This window comes from Triticum aestivum, chromosome 7D (assembly GCF_018294505.1).
Source record: "Triticum aestivum cultivar Chinese Spring chromosome 7D, IWGSC CS RefSeq v2.1, whole genome shotgun sequence".
NCBI classification, from domain to species: Eukaryota; Viridiplantae; Streptophyta; class Magnoliopsida; order Poales; family Poaceae; genus Triticum; species Triticum aestivum.
In genome coordinates, this window is record NC_057814.1 from 133627733 (window position 1) to 133645586 (window position 17854).

Below are 17854 nucleotides of genomic sequence, written 5' to 3' on the forward strand. Positions count from 1 at the left end.
CGGCACGAGCAGGTTGACAATAGTTGCTTGATGACGCATTCATCAAGGTAACGACGTAGACGCCGCCATCGCCCGTCACGACCGGAGTCGACTCGGTTTTCGCCGGTGACTATGTCTCCCCAACTCGCCGCCGATGCTAATAGTGGGATCCAAGATCCGTCACTACCAGCCTGGCCAACCGCCTTTAGTGCAGAAGGCAGCCACCACCACCATGCCCGGGCCAAGAGACCTGGACGTCCTCGTTCCGCGAAGATTACCTAGGGGGGATCTCCTCTTGCCGTTGTTGAGACGAGGCGCAGCTGTAGTGGATCTCGATCTAAACCCCTGGGGACCAGATCGGATCTCATCGCAGCAAACTCTCATCTGCCAAATGGCCGCCGGAGATCTCCTAGCCACTGCCAACCCGCTACGCACTGCCGTTGGAGTAGGAGGGAGATGGACGCCGCTACCCCCACGCGTTACTGCCGGCCAAGGACTGCGCCGCCACCGCCGCCTCACCACAGCGGTTGGCCTCGTGGCGTCCTCAGCGACGGCGGCGGTAGTGGGAGGTGATGGAGGGGGAGGGCTGAAGGCGGTGTGGACGGGGACTCCCAGTGGGCGGCGTGGCGCCGCCGCCTCGGGGGAGAGAGGTCCGATGGCTAGGGATGAGAAAGGGAGTCGTGATCTGATCCCAAGGCTAATAAAAAAATCTTTAAAAATGGGAGAGATTTTCACTTCCCGGCCTCTTCACCAACTAGGGATGCATACGGCCATTTTAGTATGAGTACCAAGATAAACATGGTCCTCAGAATTTCTAAATGAGTATCAAGATATTTCTTGATGACTGGTTCCACCACACACCAAACTTGATCCTCAATAAATGAGGGAAAACCCCTGTGCATCACCTGTCAATTCTAAGAATTGAACTCGGGTCGTTAGGCTGCACAACTGCATACGAATAATTATGTAACTATGTGAAGACTCTCTAACATGTAAGAATTTCAGATCTTGGGATATTATTCAGACAGCAAGTAAATCCTAATAAAATAAAATGACGCTCCAAGCAAAGCACATATCATGTGGTGAACAAAAATATAGCTCCAAGTAAGGTTATCGATGAACGAAGATGAAAGAGGGGATGCCATCCGGGGCATCCCCAAGCTTAGATGCTTGGTTGTCCTTTAATAGTACCTTGGGGTGCCTTGGACATCCCCAAGCTTAGGCTCTTGCCACTCCTTATTCCGTGGTCCATCGAAACTTCACCCAAAACTTGAAAACTTCACAACACAAAACTCAACAGAAAACTCGTAAGCTCCGTTAGTATAATAAAACAAATAATTCACTTTGGTACTGTCAAGATAAGATCCATAATTTTTCTCACATGATGCCTACTGTACCCTATCATTTCTAAAATTTATATTAAGCAATATAAGCCATAGAAACTAGAAAACAAGCAAACTATGCATCAAAAACAGAATATGTCAAAAACAGAAAAGTTTGTAAAGATCTGAATTGAAATCATACTTCTGTTAATCCAAAAATTCTGAAAAATTAGCAGAATCTAGACAATTTGTATATAAATATACTGTAAAAAATCAGAATTTTTCGACGCTCCAGTGATTTTTAACAATTCTGTGACCGGGCGAAAAAGTTTCTATTTTTGGACAGAATTGAGTCAACTATCATCCACACTATTCCAAAGGCTTTACTTGGAACTTTATTGAAACAAAAGCTATAAAACATGATTACTACAGTAGCTTAATCGTGTGAACATGCAAAACAGTAGGGTTAAATATTGGGTTGTCTCCCAACAAGTGCTTTTCTTTAATGCCTTTCTAGCTAGGCATGACGATTTCAATGAGGCTCACATAAAAGTAAAGAATTGAAACACAAAGAGAGCATCATGAAGCATATGACAAGCACATTTAAGCCTAACCCACTTCCTATGCATAGGTATTTTGTTAACAAACAACTTATGGGAAAAAGAATCAACTAGCATAGGAAGGCAAAACAAGCATAACTTCAAAAATTTCAACATATAGAGAGGAAACTTGATATTATTGCAATATGAAAAAGCATATGTTCCTCTCTCATAGTAATTTTCAATAGCATCATGAATGAATTCAACAATATAACCATCACATAAAGAATTCTTTTCATGATTCATAAGCATAGAAATTTTATTACTCTCCACATAAGCAAATTTATTCTCATGAATAGTAGTGGGAGCAAACTCAATAAGATAACTATCATTTGAGGCATAATCCAATTGAAAACTAAAATCATGATGACAAGTTTCATGGTTATCATTATTCTTTATAGCATACATGTCATCACAATAATCATCATAGATAGCAACGTTGTTCTCATAATCAATTGGAACCTCTTCCGAAATAGTGGATTCATCACTAAATAAAGTCATGACCTCTCCAAATCCACTTTCATAAATATTATAAGATTCAACACCCTCCAAAATAGTGGGATAATTATTATCTATAGTTGACACTTTACCAAACCCACTTTTATAAATATTGCAATCATCATAAGTAGGAGGCGTGCTATCATCATAATAAATTTGCACATCAAAACTCGGGGGACAAAAAAATATCATCTTCATCAAACATAGCATCCCCAAGCTTATGGCTTTTGCATATCATTAGCATCATGGATATTCAAAGAATTCATACTAATAACATTGCAATCATGCTCATCATTCAAAGATTTAGTGCCAAACATTTTATAAACTACTTCTTCTAACACTTGAGCACAATTATCCTTTCCATCATTTTCACGAAAGATATTAAAAAGATGAAGCATATGAGGCAACCTCAATTCCATTTTTTGTAGTTTTCTTTTATAGACTAAACTAGTGATAAAACAAGAAACTAAAAGATTCAATTGCAAGATCTAAAGATATACCTTCAAGCACTCACCTCCCCGGCAACGGCGCCAGAAAAGAGCTTGATGTCTCCTACGCAACCTTCTTCTTGTAGACTCGTGTTGGGCCTCCAAGCGCAGTGTTTTGTAGGACAGTAGCAATTTTCCCTCAAGTGGATGACCTAAGGTTTATCAATCCGTGGGAGGTGTAGGATGAAGATGGTCTCTCTCAAACAACCCTGCAACCAAATAACAAAGAGTCTCTTGTGTCCCCAGCACACCCAATACAATGGTAAATTGTATAGGTGCACTAGTTCGGTGAAGAGATGGTGATACAAGTGTAATATGGATGGTAGATATAGGCTTTTGTAATCTGAAAATATAAAAACAGCAAGGTAGCAAGTGGTAAAAGTGAGCGAAAACGGTATTGCAATGCTTGAAAACAAGGCCTAGGGTTCATACTTTCACTAGTGCAAGTTCTCTCAACAACGATAACATAATTAAATCATATGGTAATCCCTCAACGCGCGACAAAAGTCACTTCAAAATTCCTATCATGGGGAACATAAGATGAAATTGCTTGTAGGGTACCAAACCACCTCAAAGTTATTCTTTCCGATCAATCCATTGAGCTACTATAAGTGTCAAAAACAGCCCTAGAGTTCATAGTAAAATAACACCATATGGCACACATCAATCAACCCTAATGTCACCTAGATACTCCAATGTCACCACAAGTATTCGTGGGTCAATTATACGATACACATCAAACAACTTCAGATTCATAATATTCAATGCAACATAAAGAACCTCATAGAGTTCCCCAAGATTCCTACCGGAGAAACAAGGACGAAAACGTGCATCAACCCCTATGCATAGATTACCCCAATGTCACCTCGGGAATCCACGAGTTGAGTGCCAAAACATACATCAAGTGAATCAATAGAATACCCCATTGTCACCACGGGTATCCCACACAAGACACACATCAAGTGTTCTCAAATCCATAATAGTATTCAATCCGATAATAGTGAAACCTCAAAGGTAAAACTCAATTCATCACAAGAAAATAGAGGGGGAGAAACACCATATGATTCAACTATAGTAACGAAGCTCGCGATACATCAAGATCGTGCCATATCAAGAACACGAGAGAGAGAGAGATCAAACACATAACTACTGGTACATACCCTCAGCCCCGAGGGTGAACTACTCCCTTCTTGTCCTGGAGACCATCGGGATGATGAATATGGCCACCGGTGATGGTTTCCCCCTCCGGCAGGGTGCCGGAAGTGGCTCCTGATTGGGTTTCCGTGGCTACAGAGGCTTGCGGCGGTGGAACTCCCGATCTAGGTTTATTTCTGGGGGTTTCTATATTTATAGGAATTTTTGGTGCCAGGAACAAGTCAGGGGGGGTCCACGAGGCGACGACAAGACTGGGGGGCGCGCCCTAGGGGGGTGCCCTCCACCCTTGTGGAGGCCTCGTGGCTCTTCTGGCCCAACTCTTTTGCTTCGGGGGCTTCTTCTGGTCCATAAAAAATCACCGTAAATTTTCAGTTCATTTGGACTCCATTTGATATTCCTTTTCTGCGAAACTCAAACACAAGGAAAAAACAGAAACTGACACTGGGCTCTAGGTTAATAGGTTAGTCCCAAAAATCATATAAAATAGCATATAAATGCATATAAAACATCCAAGATAGATAATATAATAGCATGGAACAATAAAAAATTATAGATACATTGGAGATGTATCAATCGACAACCAACATCTCCTCGCCTACTACTGCAGAACATGCCAAGATCGACAAGCCACTCGCTTCTACCTCCGAAGAAGACCACTATCCTCTCGCCCTGGCTCGAAGGGCGCCGAACCGTCGGAAGGTAGAGTGCTCACCATAGAGACGAATGGACAATGCCGCCTGGCAGCTCGGGAATGAGGGAGCAGAGCACCACCTCCGCTGGGATCTCATGACCTCACCACCACCTGGGAAGCCACCCAACCAGACGCAAGCTGAAGAGCGCCTGCAAAAGATGAAGACCGCGCGAAGAAGACAAAGAACATTGAACTGCTCGCCGCCACACTGCCCTCACCAAGCAGGAAAGCACCATCCACACCTCCACGAACCCCAGACGTCGCCCCCAGGAAGGGAACAACGTCGACACGTCGCCGCCACCCACAAAGGGAACTAGGACTTTCACCCCATGCAGGAGCATGGAAGAAGGATGCAGAAGGGGATCTCGACGAGGCCTCCAAGAAGGGGATCGACTCCAAGAAAATGGAGACGGCCTCGCCGTGGCCACCAAAGGCCAAGGGTTTCCCCCGGTCCCACACTCTACTCCAAACCATCCGAACCCGAGAGCACGGGCCGACGCGACAAAGCCGCCATGGCCGGATCAGGCCGGTGGGTACATCCACGAGCGGAGGGCATCGATCTTCACCAGGCAGAGCACGCCCGCCACAACCTCGTCGCCCACACGACCGAGGTTGCGGTACAGCACTCGCGGCCGCCGCTCGCCGTAGAGCCGGCACCGCCCGCACAGCCCAGGGCCACCGCCCCGGCATCCACCCACCACGAGCATCTCCACCAAAACAGGGAGTAGCCCCAGCACCACGCCAGAACGATGGACCAGACCTCCACATCATCCACCAGAGAAGGGGGCCTGCGGCGCTCAAACACCCCAGATCCAGCCGGGGGGCAACCCCAAGAACCGGAGCAGGGGCAGCACGCCCAGGCCGAGCAGAGGGGCCACATCCCCTAGTCGTCCTCCTGCCGGTCGGGAGAAGGACCACAAGATGCCACCAGCGCGGATCTGGAAGGGAGGCCACCATGGCGGCCAGACGGGCGACTGGATCTCAGGCCTCCTCGAAGCACGGCCGGGACGGCGGCCGCCATGGCCAACGCCGCAGAGGCTAGATCCGGGGCCGAGCACCACGCTAGGAGAGGATGCTGGAGAGGAGGGTCGCCGTCGGGAGGAGAGATGGGGTGCGTATCCGGGCAGGGGAGCACGCAGGGACGCCCCGCCACCGCCAACAACCGCACGTGCGAAGCCCGGGACGGCCGCCGACGACGGCGGAGGGAGGAGGAGGTGGGTGGGGGTGGCCTGGCGCCGGATCTAGGGGTTTGCCCCCGTGTTGCCCAGGAGCGGACGACGCAGGGGGGGGGGGGGGGGGGGGGGGGGGGGGGGAGTTCGTCTCACCTACTTTTGCACATTTCAAAGCCGTGGCTTAAGTATCCACCTAGAACCATGCAATAGTATACGTTGCATTAGACACATACCATTGGGAATATCCCAGACTGCCCGAGAATGCTTCAATCTACTTGTTGATTTCATCACTTATTCACCTCGTCGCTCTTTTATTACTTTTATGTTATTTACGTTTGTCTGCGCTCTACTCAAAATTATTATAACCTTCCTCCTTTATTTTGCTTTGCGTCTACAACTAACTTGCACACACATTTCCGTAAGTCTCTGTAAGGGACAAAGTCCAATTCCTATGGTCCCTGTGGGATCGATAAACTTACTTCAAAAAAGCTATAAATAAACAATGAACTTGTAGGCCATCAGATACTCGTGGGTGTTTTTGAGTTACTCTAGCATCACAATTTTTTTTACATGCCTTTCGCTTTCGTAATATATGTTTTCATTGCAAAAAGAAAAGCTCTTCCAATGTGTTCCTGGCAAGCAAGTGTTAGCTAGAAGAAGTAGAACAAATGCTAGTTGATTTTTTACCTAGATTAACAAAAGTTTTGTGTTGACTATCTTGGCTTAACTAAGCTTGCACAATAATGATGCCACCATTGTAGCTATACTAAGTTTTCAGGTGAAGGAAGCAGAGGGCTATCTAGGCATACCGATTGTGAGTGAACCAAAACCTTCTCGTTATTTCGGAAACAACTGAATTCCATACAGTTATTTTTTTGCTCGAGGGTAATCAAGGTTTAAGCTTGGGGAGGTTGATGAGTGATATTTTTGCACTCATTCCACCATTGTTTAAACTGGATAGTCCCAAAATTTCCAAGAGAATCACTTTGATATTGCCACTAATGACTAATGAATGCAAGAAATTGTGAAATCCTTTGTTTAATGTGTTTCCAAAGGAAATGGCCAAAAATATGAAAGGAAATCATCAAATATATAGAAACACATAGTATCCAAACCAAGCCAAAGTCAAATGGAGGCGCCACAAGGGCAACAGAGCAAAAGGCAGCGCTTGGTATGACCGTGAGGGGGGAATGCATAATCCGTGAAAGAGGGACGACCAGAGCGATAACAGATAACCAGAAGCCATTCACAAACCCAATCGCCGCCATTTCCCATCTCATCTCCATAGCCATCACCCTCATCACCATCGTAGTCATTCCCCCCGAGATAGCCATACTTGTAATCGGTGCATTGCAATCGGCAACATTGTAAGACTATTTATCAATCAATCATTCATCTTTATGTCGTCTTCAATGATTTCTTCTTGTAATCCGATCATGTGTGTCAGTAATTCCGTAAGGCAATGGGTTGAGGCAAGGCATTGCAACCCTATGCATTTGTGCATGGGGTTGTTGGAGACTTTGCTTAATTGATGTTATATGTATGTGTGATTCACAATGGAGTTGTCTTTTGTCTTCTTCTTGTTCTAAGGCCCCCGTAGGTACCCGGGATCCCATAGATCGATCAAGTAGGAGGCAAGAAACAAGGACGCGTGGAACGCTATTCTGAAACGAGTAACACAAGCGATTAGTACAGTAGCGGAAAGCAATTCCTTGGGGATAAATGAGGTGTAGTCATTAAAAGCTCAATGCTCTTGTTTGGATAAATCCTTAATAACTGAGGTAATCCTGTGCTAGGGCCAGCAGTTGGACTACTGACTGTCGATGCAGGTCATGACCAGTCGTGACGTACTTTGGACACACGCCCACTACATCTCGTTGTGAGCACATCGTAATGGATGTCTAAAAGAACCATGTTGTAGATCAAGACAAGACCCCACGCACAAGTACAAAGCTTAAAATGTAAGTCTTAATACCCATGCCTATTTCCATATCATTGTTTACACCTAAAAGATTGTTTAAAGGTCTGGAAAACTGGAACATTTTGAAAGAACAATAACTTGCTTGAATCTTTATCACATAGCACATATTTGTCAACAACCTTGGGGAAAAGGTAAGGAACTTTCTACAATCTAAAACTAGATCATAGAGGATCATCAAACGCCTTACCGCTAGTGCAATTTTCATCGCTTCTTCATTACTTATAATCTTGCGCACCTTGGTTTCTTGTGACAACACTATTGCAATATTCCATGTTCGCATTTCTTTGCTTGGGACGACGACTAACTTGTAGGCATATTGCAATAAAGCAAACTATTTACTTAGCTCTCTTTGGGAATTGATTCTCTTACTTTGAAAAGGTTACAACCAAATCCTGTGCACTTGTAAAAGATCAATATTCTCCAAGAATCCAACTTGGGAACCATCCGTGACAAAGAAACAACCAAATTGAAAAACAAAACATTAGGTTTCACCAGGCCAATCCAAAAATGGGGTCCGGTGGTTTCGAGTGGAGTTGAGAAAAATGCCTTTGAATCCCCCGTACTTATAACAAATGATTTCCTACCATACGTCTTCTCCAGTAAGAAGTTTGCTTGACGATTTACATAGAAGTGCAATACTCCTTTTATCTCATGACCGCGAGTACTCAAGCCACCTTGAATTTTAGGGTGGCACATGACACTCCACTTAGCAAGCCGATATTTTTTTGTTTCACTGTCAGTATGTCACCTTGCTAGAAAAATAAGGATTTAAAGTAGTAGAGCCTCTGCAGGACCCCCTTTTGGTAAGTGTAAGAATGATACCGTGTACAAAACCATGTTGTTGAGGACGAAATTAATTCAACCAATCATCCCCCATATGACAGAAGTTTACTCTTTCAGCTAGTAAGGCGTTTCTCAAGTCAATCTTCCACATACATTTCCAAGTCTGTGGTAGTGGATTTGAGAACAATGTACCTAATTGGGAATTGCCCGAGGCAACAACCAAAGATATCTGATCTCTGAAGGAGATTTTTTTTACTCTAATGAGAACTAATTTAAGATCGAAAAGTTTCTCAAAAGCACATAAAAGCAACTTGAGGTTAGTCATGATCCATAAGAGAATGGTGTTATCATCTTCTACTGATGAGAAATTACAGCACTAATATGTCCAACCATTTTAGTGCGTACAACTAGTATATCAAGCATGCCCGCTACAATGTTGAACATGATAGGGGATAGCGGGACACCATGACGAAGTCCCTTTCGAAAGTAGTTGCTCATGTCATCATTTATTTTGATGGTGACACTATCCCAAAGACAAAACTCCCGACCCATGTGCATCATTTTAGTGAGAACCCCTACATGCGAAGAGTTTATGGAAGAAATGAGTCACTTGAATTTATCATAAGCTTTCTTAAAGTTGATTTTTAAGATGACATTGCTCCTCTTTTTTTGGTGAAGCTCATTTATAGTTTCATGTAGGACACCAATCCTATCAAGTATATTTTGTCCTTGCATGCACGCTGTTTGAGTGAGATGGACCTCATGGTCAGCTATCCCATTCAACCGATTAGTCGCCAACTTCGTAAAAATCTTAAAGCCGATAATACTGAGACAAATTGCCCGATATTGTTTGATCCGACTTGCATCCATCGTTTTAGGTGGTAGAATATATTTTTTGAAGTTTAAATAATGATATTGTTGGATTCAAAAATTAATTACTCACCAAAAATTACATTACATAACAATATATTACAACTCTAGATCGGTCGATCTAGCATAGGAGCTAGTTTTCTTCGTCTCTGTTCTCTTTCGAATCGTCCTCTCGTCTATTGGGAGTTGAGGGTGGTTTGGCTCAGCCGCAGCTTGCGCTCGTCGGAGAGCTTCTTGGCAAAGTGAGCCAACGCCTCTTCGTTGGTGCCCTCATCATCGACGGGCTCGTACACCCCCGTGTCAATGTTCACCCGGGCAACTTTCTTCTTGAGCAACATGTTGCCGATTCCGATGAGCGCCTCCATGTTCGCCTTGGTGGAGATATCCACCGATGACGTGTGGCCCGTGAGCGAGTCATCCTGGATGCGTAGGTAGTTCTTCTCAATGTTGAGAGCCTGGAATAATATAGCAGCGTGGATGTCGACCATGTCGGCGCTTGCATGAGAGAAAATGTCGATAAGTGGGGTGAAGCCACCGTCATAGAGCCAGCGGAGGACGCCCCACTTGGCGCAGTTCGGCGCGGTGTACTTCTCCGCCTGCTTGGCCGTCCCTGTGCCGATGGAGATGATGAGATACCTGTGGTACTCGGCGGGCTTGCCGTGCGTGAAGTCCGGGTTCCGGCGCAACACTTCCTTGGTGATCATGGACATGGCGGCCATGGTGGGGTTGTTGGCGGCCACGCCACCGTCGATGAGGTGGTACTCACGGTCTGGCAGCTTGCCCGCGGGGTCGCGGGTCGTGAAGTAGTGCGCTGGGAAGTAGGTGGGCGCCGCGGACGTGCTGATGCAGATGTCGGAGAGGTGCGCGTTCTTGAGCGGGTCCACCTTGGCCTCATACGTGTTGAAGATGACCGGCTGCAGGTACTTGATGTCGAACGTCGGTACGATGATGTTGGTGACGGTGTCGGCGACGGTCACGTCGTTGGTGAGGCTCTTGATCTTGTCGTGCAGGAACTTACCGTCGTACTTGGGGCCCGTCACCGCGCCAAACAGGTTCGCCATCGGGGTCAGGAACCCCAACCTGGACGTACGTGAAGCAACGCCGGCATCAGCATCGCCGCAGACGGTCTGCCGGAGCCGGAAGGAGAAGAGAAGGGACACCGCGCCGTGCGTGCGTGCGTGTGTACGTACCTCTTCTGCGGAAAGATCTTGGGCCCGTTGTCGAGGTAGAACTTGTTGATGTCCTTGGCCTCGAAGAGCGGCCGCTTGTTCTCGCCCGGCGCCGCCAGCATCGACGTGACCAGCGCGCCCGTGCTCGTCCCGGCGATCACGTCGAAGTAGTCCGCGATGCGCGCGTCCGGCCCGTCCAGCTCCTGTCAAACACAGTACACGTCACAAACAACAACCAATCAAGGATGAAGAAGGTGCAGCTATAGACAATCGAGCTGCGGACGGACGTACTTGGAGCTTGGACTCGAGGCATGCGAGGATGGTGGAGGGGATGAGACCGCGGATGCCGCCGCCGTCGATGCTCAGCACCGTGATGAGCCGCCCCTGCGACGGCGGCGGGCACGTCAGCGTCGGGTCCGCCTGGCTGCACATGTTGAGCTTCGCACGGGTGTGCCCTGCACTGCTCGAGCTCTAGCTAGTGCTAGCGGTGGCCTTCAATTTGAAACCAGACCCAGCTCGCTCCCGTCAAGATTTCCCGGGCGTGTTCGTAGCTCTTGTGTTCTTGTGCTTTCCGATCGGGAGCTCTACCGCCTACCGGGCTATTTAACTCCAAATTTGGCGTCAGTGGCTAAGATGGAATCTTTTTACTTCACACTTATTTTATGGCGCGCGTTTGTCACGTTTGATGGGCACCGATGACCAACTTCTGGAGTCCCTACTCGCTGTACGGTCGACAGCATGATTTGTTGGCGCAACGAAGAGCAGCGACGATGCTTTGTCGTACCAGATTTTCTTCAAAAGTTACACATTCCATCCTATTAACAAGACAAAGAAAGTGGAAGGGAAAGAAAGAGAGAGGCGTTTTGGAGGCCGAGCTCCATGGACGCCTTTATTTAAAAAAAATTCAAATTTAAACTTTTATGGTTTAATTTTTTTTAAAAAAAATAAGCATGTATGTAAGGATGTAACTCACATGTGTGTAAAAATTCATGATGAAATACCTTGAGTTGCGACCTGTACAAAAAAAGACAAATTCATGGTCTGGGAGGATGAACAGTATCATGTGTTAAACAACCCCAGATTTGTCTTTTTTGCGCAGCCGTCATTTCAATGTATTTTGAACTGAAATTTTACACACCCATTTTTAAATTTTTTTGGAATGAACACATCATTCAATTTGGCATACAGAGTACTAAAGATTTCATCGAAAACTTACAGCAGCTTGCCAAACAAAGGCTAATAGAAAAAAGAATAGAGGTATAACAGGCATAATATCCACGATTGGAAATTTTACACACATGTGTGTTATGCCTTCATGTATATCTGTAATTTTTTTCAGATTTTTTTGAAATGTAAAAATATGAATTTCGATGAAATTTTAAATTTGAATTTGGAGGCCGAGCTCCAAAATGGATTTCCGGGGAAAAAATCATACTAAATTAAAGTAAACCCAGAAAATTTCAACGGTAATGATTCAGCGAACGCTCGCTGGGATGACATTTGCGAACGTTTTTCATGAACATGGCAATTCCTTCAAGGGAACACGGCAAATTTCATAGCAAAATCCCTTGTTTGCATAATTTGCGATGTGTTCTGAGGAAATTGCCATGGGTGTTTGAAGAACTTGGCATAAAAAATGTTGGGCAAATGTCATGCTTCTCAAGGAAGGCTATTGTGATCCGAGTTAAATCAAACACACACCTGCCCTGAACCTCTCGGGCGATTCATATCAGTATACTTCTTTTCGGGCGTGGTCTTCTGTTATCAATTTGACTAAAAAAATATGCTATACTCCCTCTGTTCGGTGAAGAGTGTACGTTTGACTTCAAAATTTGTTCACAAAAAAGTGTACTTCTATCTTTCCAATGCACTTTAAAGTGGAAACAATACTTCTCTCTCATCACACGGTAATCAAGACCAATAATAACCTATACATGGTCTTTTTAATTTCTACATGCACTTAGTTCATTGGGGGTTGGGTACTTGAAGAGGAGAGAGATGATGGCTTGCACCTTTCCAATGCATTTTTTACTTAACTACATAATTTGTCGTAAAATTTCTAGATGTACACTCTTCACCGGACGGAGAGAGTATGCCATAAAAGGTATATCTTTAGATTCTTCGTTGAATGGAATTACTAACACAATTTTTTGTTGGCATGTTATTCAATGTTCGTTTGGTCAAATTGAAGAGCTAGAAACTCGTGCCCGACTTATATTTCTATCTGGAGGAAGTAGTACACTCAGCGCCACATTTTTAAGACTTGAACATGCGCACGTGTATTTCAGTTTACTCTAGGTTTTTTAGGTCGTATTAATTATTACCCGCAAACAAAAATTACTTGTTGTCTATCAAGAATTACCAAAGCAAGAGAGGACTGACGCGGCTCGGTCCTCGCGTTGCCCTCCTATTGTGACTAGGAGGGACAACTAGCTCAAACTGACCTCTCCTTCCCTATTTCTGTCCCACCCTTGTTGCTGCCAAAGAAGGCCACCTGCAAGCCCTCACCACTCTCACAGAGGGCTTGGGACGTCAGGGTAGCGACCCTGGTTAAAGATGGCGGTGTTGACCCAGTGGCGAGTGGTTGCTGCGGTGATTATTCAACTCCCTTGGCTAAGTGGGTGGTGGGGTGTCTATGGATGGCGTGCTTGTTGGCAGTGGCGAAGCCTGCAACAAAAACATGGGTGGGCCAAACTGCAATAGATTGCTCATGACTGGCTTTTCTGGGCCCATGGGTTGGCTATAATAGGAGCAAATGCTACAAAGTTGGGCAGGCCATGGCCCGTGCAGCCTTGTTGTAGCTCCGCCACTACTTGCTCGTATTGGCATGGTGCTAAATCTGAGAACACCGACTCCCGTCCGTGCATCTAGTCCTCTCTGCGGAATATGGGTGTTGGTCGGATGGGGGTGGTGGGGTTGTTGGGACCAAGGGATCCCTAGGCTAGCAACGGCAACCACAACGACGTGCCTATATCCCTACATGGAAGATTATTTGAGGTTTCCCCCTGCCCAACCTCCCCTTGTGATAGGCACAATGGTGTCCCAGTCTTTCGATGAGAAACACATGATCAACCTGACCACCAAAGTCTAATACTTACAAGCAATCGGAGAGCAAGAACTATGATATGCAATCTAGTTACTGCGTATATAGATGAAGTACAAAACAAAATGGGGTTTCTCGAGCTGTCTTGGCATGGTCATTGGGCATAAATGAAGTACACGAAATTGTAGCTACGGCAAATTCTTAAATATGCAAAACCTAAGTCTAACCGGTGCCCTAGGGGCGGTATTTATGGAGGGACATGGGGAAATTTTGACCAACCCCGGGAGTAGGACCGCAACCACCCTAAGTCAGTTTTCTCATGTATTCCAAGTTTACATTGGCCAGACCAAAATGAGGTGGCGCGACACCTATGAATGGTTATAGATGAAATTATGAATTTTTATATTATATATTTCATCAATCCCTTTGTGCGCCTTTATGAAGGGGGATAACACACATTGCTAAAAAACATGGAAAATACCTTCCTTCTAGTATATTTGTTGTCATCTCCACGATTGCTCATGCTACAATGCATGTCCCTCTTGTCCGTGCAAGGTCCTTTATTCCTTCATAATACAAGCTTATTTAATTTATGCATTATCATATTCTCATGAGCATTATCAAAAGTTCATAGAAACGGAAGATCTAAAACGTAAGTCTCTTGAGCAGGTGTGATTGTGGGGGGGGGGGGGGAGCAGGGATGTCCACATAACCAACTACTAGGTGAAAACCCTTGCCATTTGGGCGGCAACAAGACTGTTGCATCAGTTTCCTCCCTAGAGGCATGTGTGTGGATCGCGAGGATGGTAGTTGAGTATCCTTGTGATTGGTGGTTGTTGTTGGTGGCTCTGTTGACTTCTAGCTATGACTTCGCCATGTGTCTTTTCATTGCATTCACTTACAACAAGAAACAACTGCCAGCGTTTGGTGCAGCACTTGAATTTTGGTGCATTCGATTTATAGGGCTCTGGTTATCTTCCTCTTATCCACATGTACCATGTAGGTTGTAGAGTCTTCTTTTCACCTCTACGGCTGTAGTGGCACATTAGGGTTGGCGAGAGCTTGGTGTTATGGCATGTCGTGTCCTTCTGTGGTGATGTGGTCGTCCTATATTTGTTGTGTTTTCTAGGTTTGCGATATCACCGTACAACGTGTGTCTTTTGAGTGGTTATGTCATGGGAGACGATGGATCTCATGAGATTCTCGATTTGTGTGATGAGCGGTTGTCGTACCCTCCCCTAGCAACATGTTTACCTATGGTTTGTTCAGGATTCTAGAGTGAAATACTCTGCATGTCGGTGGTGCAACGTCTTCAGATTTGAGGTTAGAGGGCAAGGGCTCTTTTTCAATGGTGGAGACGTATGGGGTTGTATCCAGGTTCAACCAATTAGAGCGATAGGAGCTTGTTCCTAATAAGAATGTGCCTCCCCCGAGACCGGTGTTGCTTCGTTGATCTTGGCTGAAATGGTGGATGACGGGCTCGAGTTTCAAGCTGCATTTCTTTTCTTTTCTTTTCTTTTCTTTCTTTCTTTCTTTATTTCCTTCTTTCTTTTGTTTGCTTGAATTTTGGTCCAGCTATGACTTCAGAGCTGCGTTGTAAGCATTGTGCCTCAATTTTTTCAGGCTTTATTAATTTAAAATTTGAGCATTCTACCTTCCTTATGAAAAGCAATTACTGGAAATTACCGTTGCCATTCCAAGAAACTGGGATAAGATGGTCACTCTACCTTCCTTCTCGCTTCTCCTTATCCTCCTCCACTTCCTACCCTAGTTCCTAGCCATCCTTTTGGTGGATCACTTGGCGATGGTGGCGGTCTTGACGGAATTGGCAACGATGTTGAGACACTTGGGGTGCACATTCAACTTCAACCAATATGCATGAAGACTAAGGGGCGGTTTGGTTCATGCCGTGGACTTCATGCCTGGCAAAAATTGATGCCTAGTAGTAGCCTGAAGAAAAGAGTATTTCTGCCTGGGAAGGCGTGCCTGTGCACATATTGTTTGGTTGGACTCCTTGGGCTGGGGTATATAGACAACAATAAAAAATTCGGTGTGGCAGGCAAAGTGACCGGCAGTGTACCCGGGAACCACAAATAAGCAATGCATGTGTGCTAATCAGCCTCAAACAACATTTACCTGGATCCCAGGCGTCCCATTTCACCCGCCTGAGCGAGGCTAATCGAGCTGCCTGCCAGGCCATCGGCTGCAGGCCAGGGAGGCATTCAAAATTTGTGGCCTCCAACCAAACAATATCCAGGCACATCCTAGGTAGGTCTCAGGCTAGGCAATTTTTCTCCGGGGCATGAACCAAACTGCCCCTAAGTGCTTCTTCTCCATCCTAAAGAACAACGTGCACGTACAAACAACCTAGTAAGAAAAGGACATGATTAACAAGTTTCCTATCCAGCCAAACAACCCACACATAGAGCAACAAAAAACTTACGACCGCGTCACTTGGCCACTAGAATTGCAATAGTTCGTAAAAGACGGAATACTTGTTGGTGGCCTTTTGAATAGTGTACTATCGGTGAGTGAGCGACTTTGAATTTTGATTACGGATCACTTCCTTGCGATAGGGATCATAGCGTTGCTCATGGAGCCAAACATGCACACCGTCCAAATGGTTCTGCCCATTTTCTTCATGTGATGAATTGGATCAGTGCTTGTGGCAAACCACACATGAACCATCAATTCATCCTCCTCCATGTTGAAATTTTCTCCCAGCTTCTTCTTTCAGTCAGTACCTCGCGGCTAGAAGTCGTCCCGTAGGTCGGCGTCTAGCAACTGGGTGTGCGTCTATTGGGTGTCCGACATCTAGGCATGCTTCTACTGGGTGTCTGGCTCTGGATGGAAGTCCTCCACTTGCTAGTCTTCGTGGTCGCCACTACCATCGGTGATGTTCATCACTGTCTCCTCCTCATCCGTCGGCGCGCCCGGTTGAGACATTTCGACAAACAGAGACCGGGAACCAAAGCGTGAGGGAGAGACACATCTGACATCAGCAGAATAGACAAGCGCCGACAATTGCGACTGAGGGTTCCTAAAGGTGTAGTCCGTGTTGGGGTCGACGCTGAATGACACATGATGGCAGGAGGTGTTGGTGGACGCGGACTGCTGCTGCAGACTGAGCTGCTGGGCGGCGAAGTAGTATGGCAGATGCGGTTGCGCCGGCCAAGGTGACAAGGCAATTGCACAACCGACACTAGCCAGACGACATGCTTTGTCGGAGGAGGTGCTAGGTGTCCGGCCGTCGCCTCATCGCTCGCCTTCTTCTTCGACTAGCGACGTCAGCCATTGCGTTCCATGTGGCGACCTTCCAGATGGCCACCAGCAACGGGTCCTTCGGTTCCGACGTTACTGCAACCGTCTCGATCGGCTCTATCGCGGCGACGGACGACAAAATGGGCGGTAGTTGGGCGGTGACCGGTGGTGATTGGAGTGGAGGCAGTAGGGCGGGTTTCGCACGGAGATAATGGTGGGGTTGTCCAAATGCGCGGAGTCTGCCTTCATTTTGGCTGGGTCCAGGGTGTCTGACGCCTATGTCGCGAATGTCATGACCCTCGCAAACCTCTCCAAACTTTATTCCAATTTGTGGGAGCTTGGACGTCCGGACGCGTCCAGATGAATTGGGTACATGGCATTGAAGGCCAAAAGTATTCGGACAGCACGGCACGAACGGGCGATTCGATGTATCGTGTTGTGTTGGAGTTGCCCTTACATTGTATACTCAGAATACCGTGGGGTAGAGCTGTACCCCATGCAGCGTACACAGTACAAATTGTATACTCAGTCAAAGTGTATTCTGGACGACAAGGATTGAATATACACTTTGAACTTAATCCAAAAAGAATTGTCCTTGTGTGCTTGTATTGTAAAGGTCTTGTTGCTTTTGATATGGTGTTAGGCAGGTCATGGGAAGCGTGATCTCGTTGTATATTTGCACAAATCAGATGAAGAGATTCATAGACATGTCAGCGTATCTACTTGCTGACGGTATGTATCGCGACCCACAGTTGCTGGATGATTTTCTTTACTGTGAGTTGTTGGATGAATGACAACAAGTTAAATCGTGCAAATCTCAAAGTTCCACGGTTGATATAAATT

At 45.9% G+C, this 17854-nt stretch overlaps 1 protein-coding gene across 1 annotated transcript; it reads right to left on the reverse strand.

The window, feature by feature from the left end:
- Positions 1 to 9599: 9599 nt before the first annotated feature.
- LOC123166653 (patatin-like protein 1) lies at positions 9600 to 11291 on the reverse strand. Its single transcript, XM_044584456.1, has 3 exons — positions 10999 to 11291; positions 10729 to 10910; positions 9600 to 10618 (listed from the first exon to the last, which is right to left on the reverse strand). Exons 1-3 carry the CDS (start codon positions 11137 to 11139, stop codon positions 9715 to 9717), a joined length of 1227 nt encoding a protein of 408 aa, XP_044440391.1. The 5' UTR covers positions 11140 to 11291; the 3' UTR covers positions 9600 to 9714.
- Between the last annotated feature and the right edge of the window lie 6563 nt (positions 11292 to 17854).

Excerpts from the sequence above, each read along its gene's own strand:
- LOC123166653 (XM_044584456.1), bottom strand. The coding sequence starts at position 11,139 with ATGTGCAGCCAGGCGGACCCGACGCTGACGTGCCCGCCGCCGTCGCAG. Across the intron at positions 10,911-10,998 it reads GCCTCGAGTCCAAGCTCCAA|GAGCTGGACGGGCCGGACGC; the intron begins GTACGTCCGTCC and ends TGTGTTTGACAG. Across the intron at positions 10,619-10,728 it reads AAGATCTTTCCGCAGAAGAG|GTTGGGGTTCCTGACCCCGA; the intron begins GTACGTACACAC and ends ACGTACGTCCAG.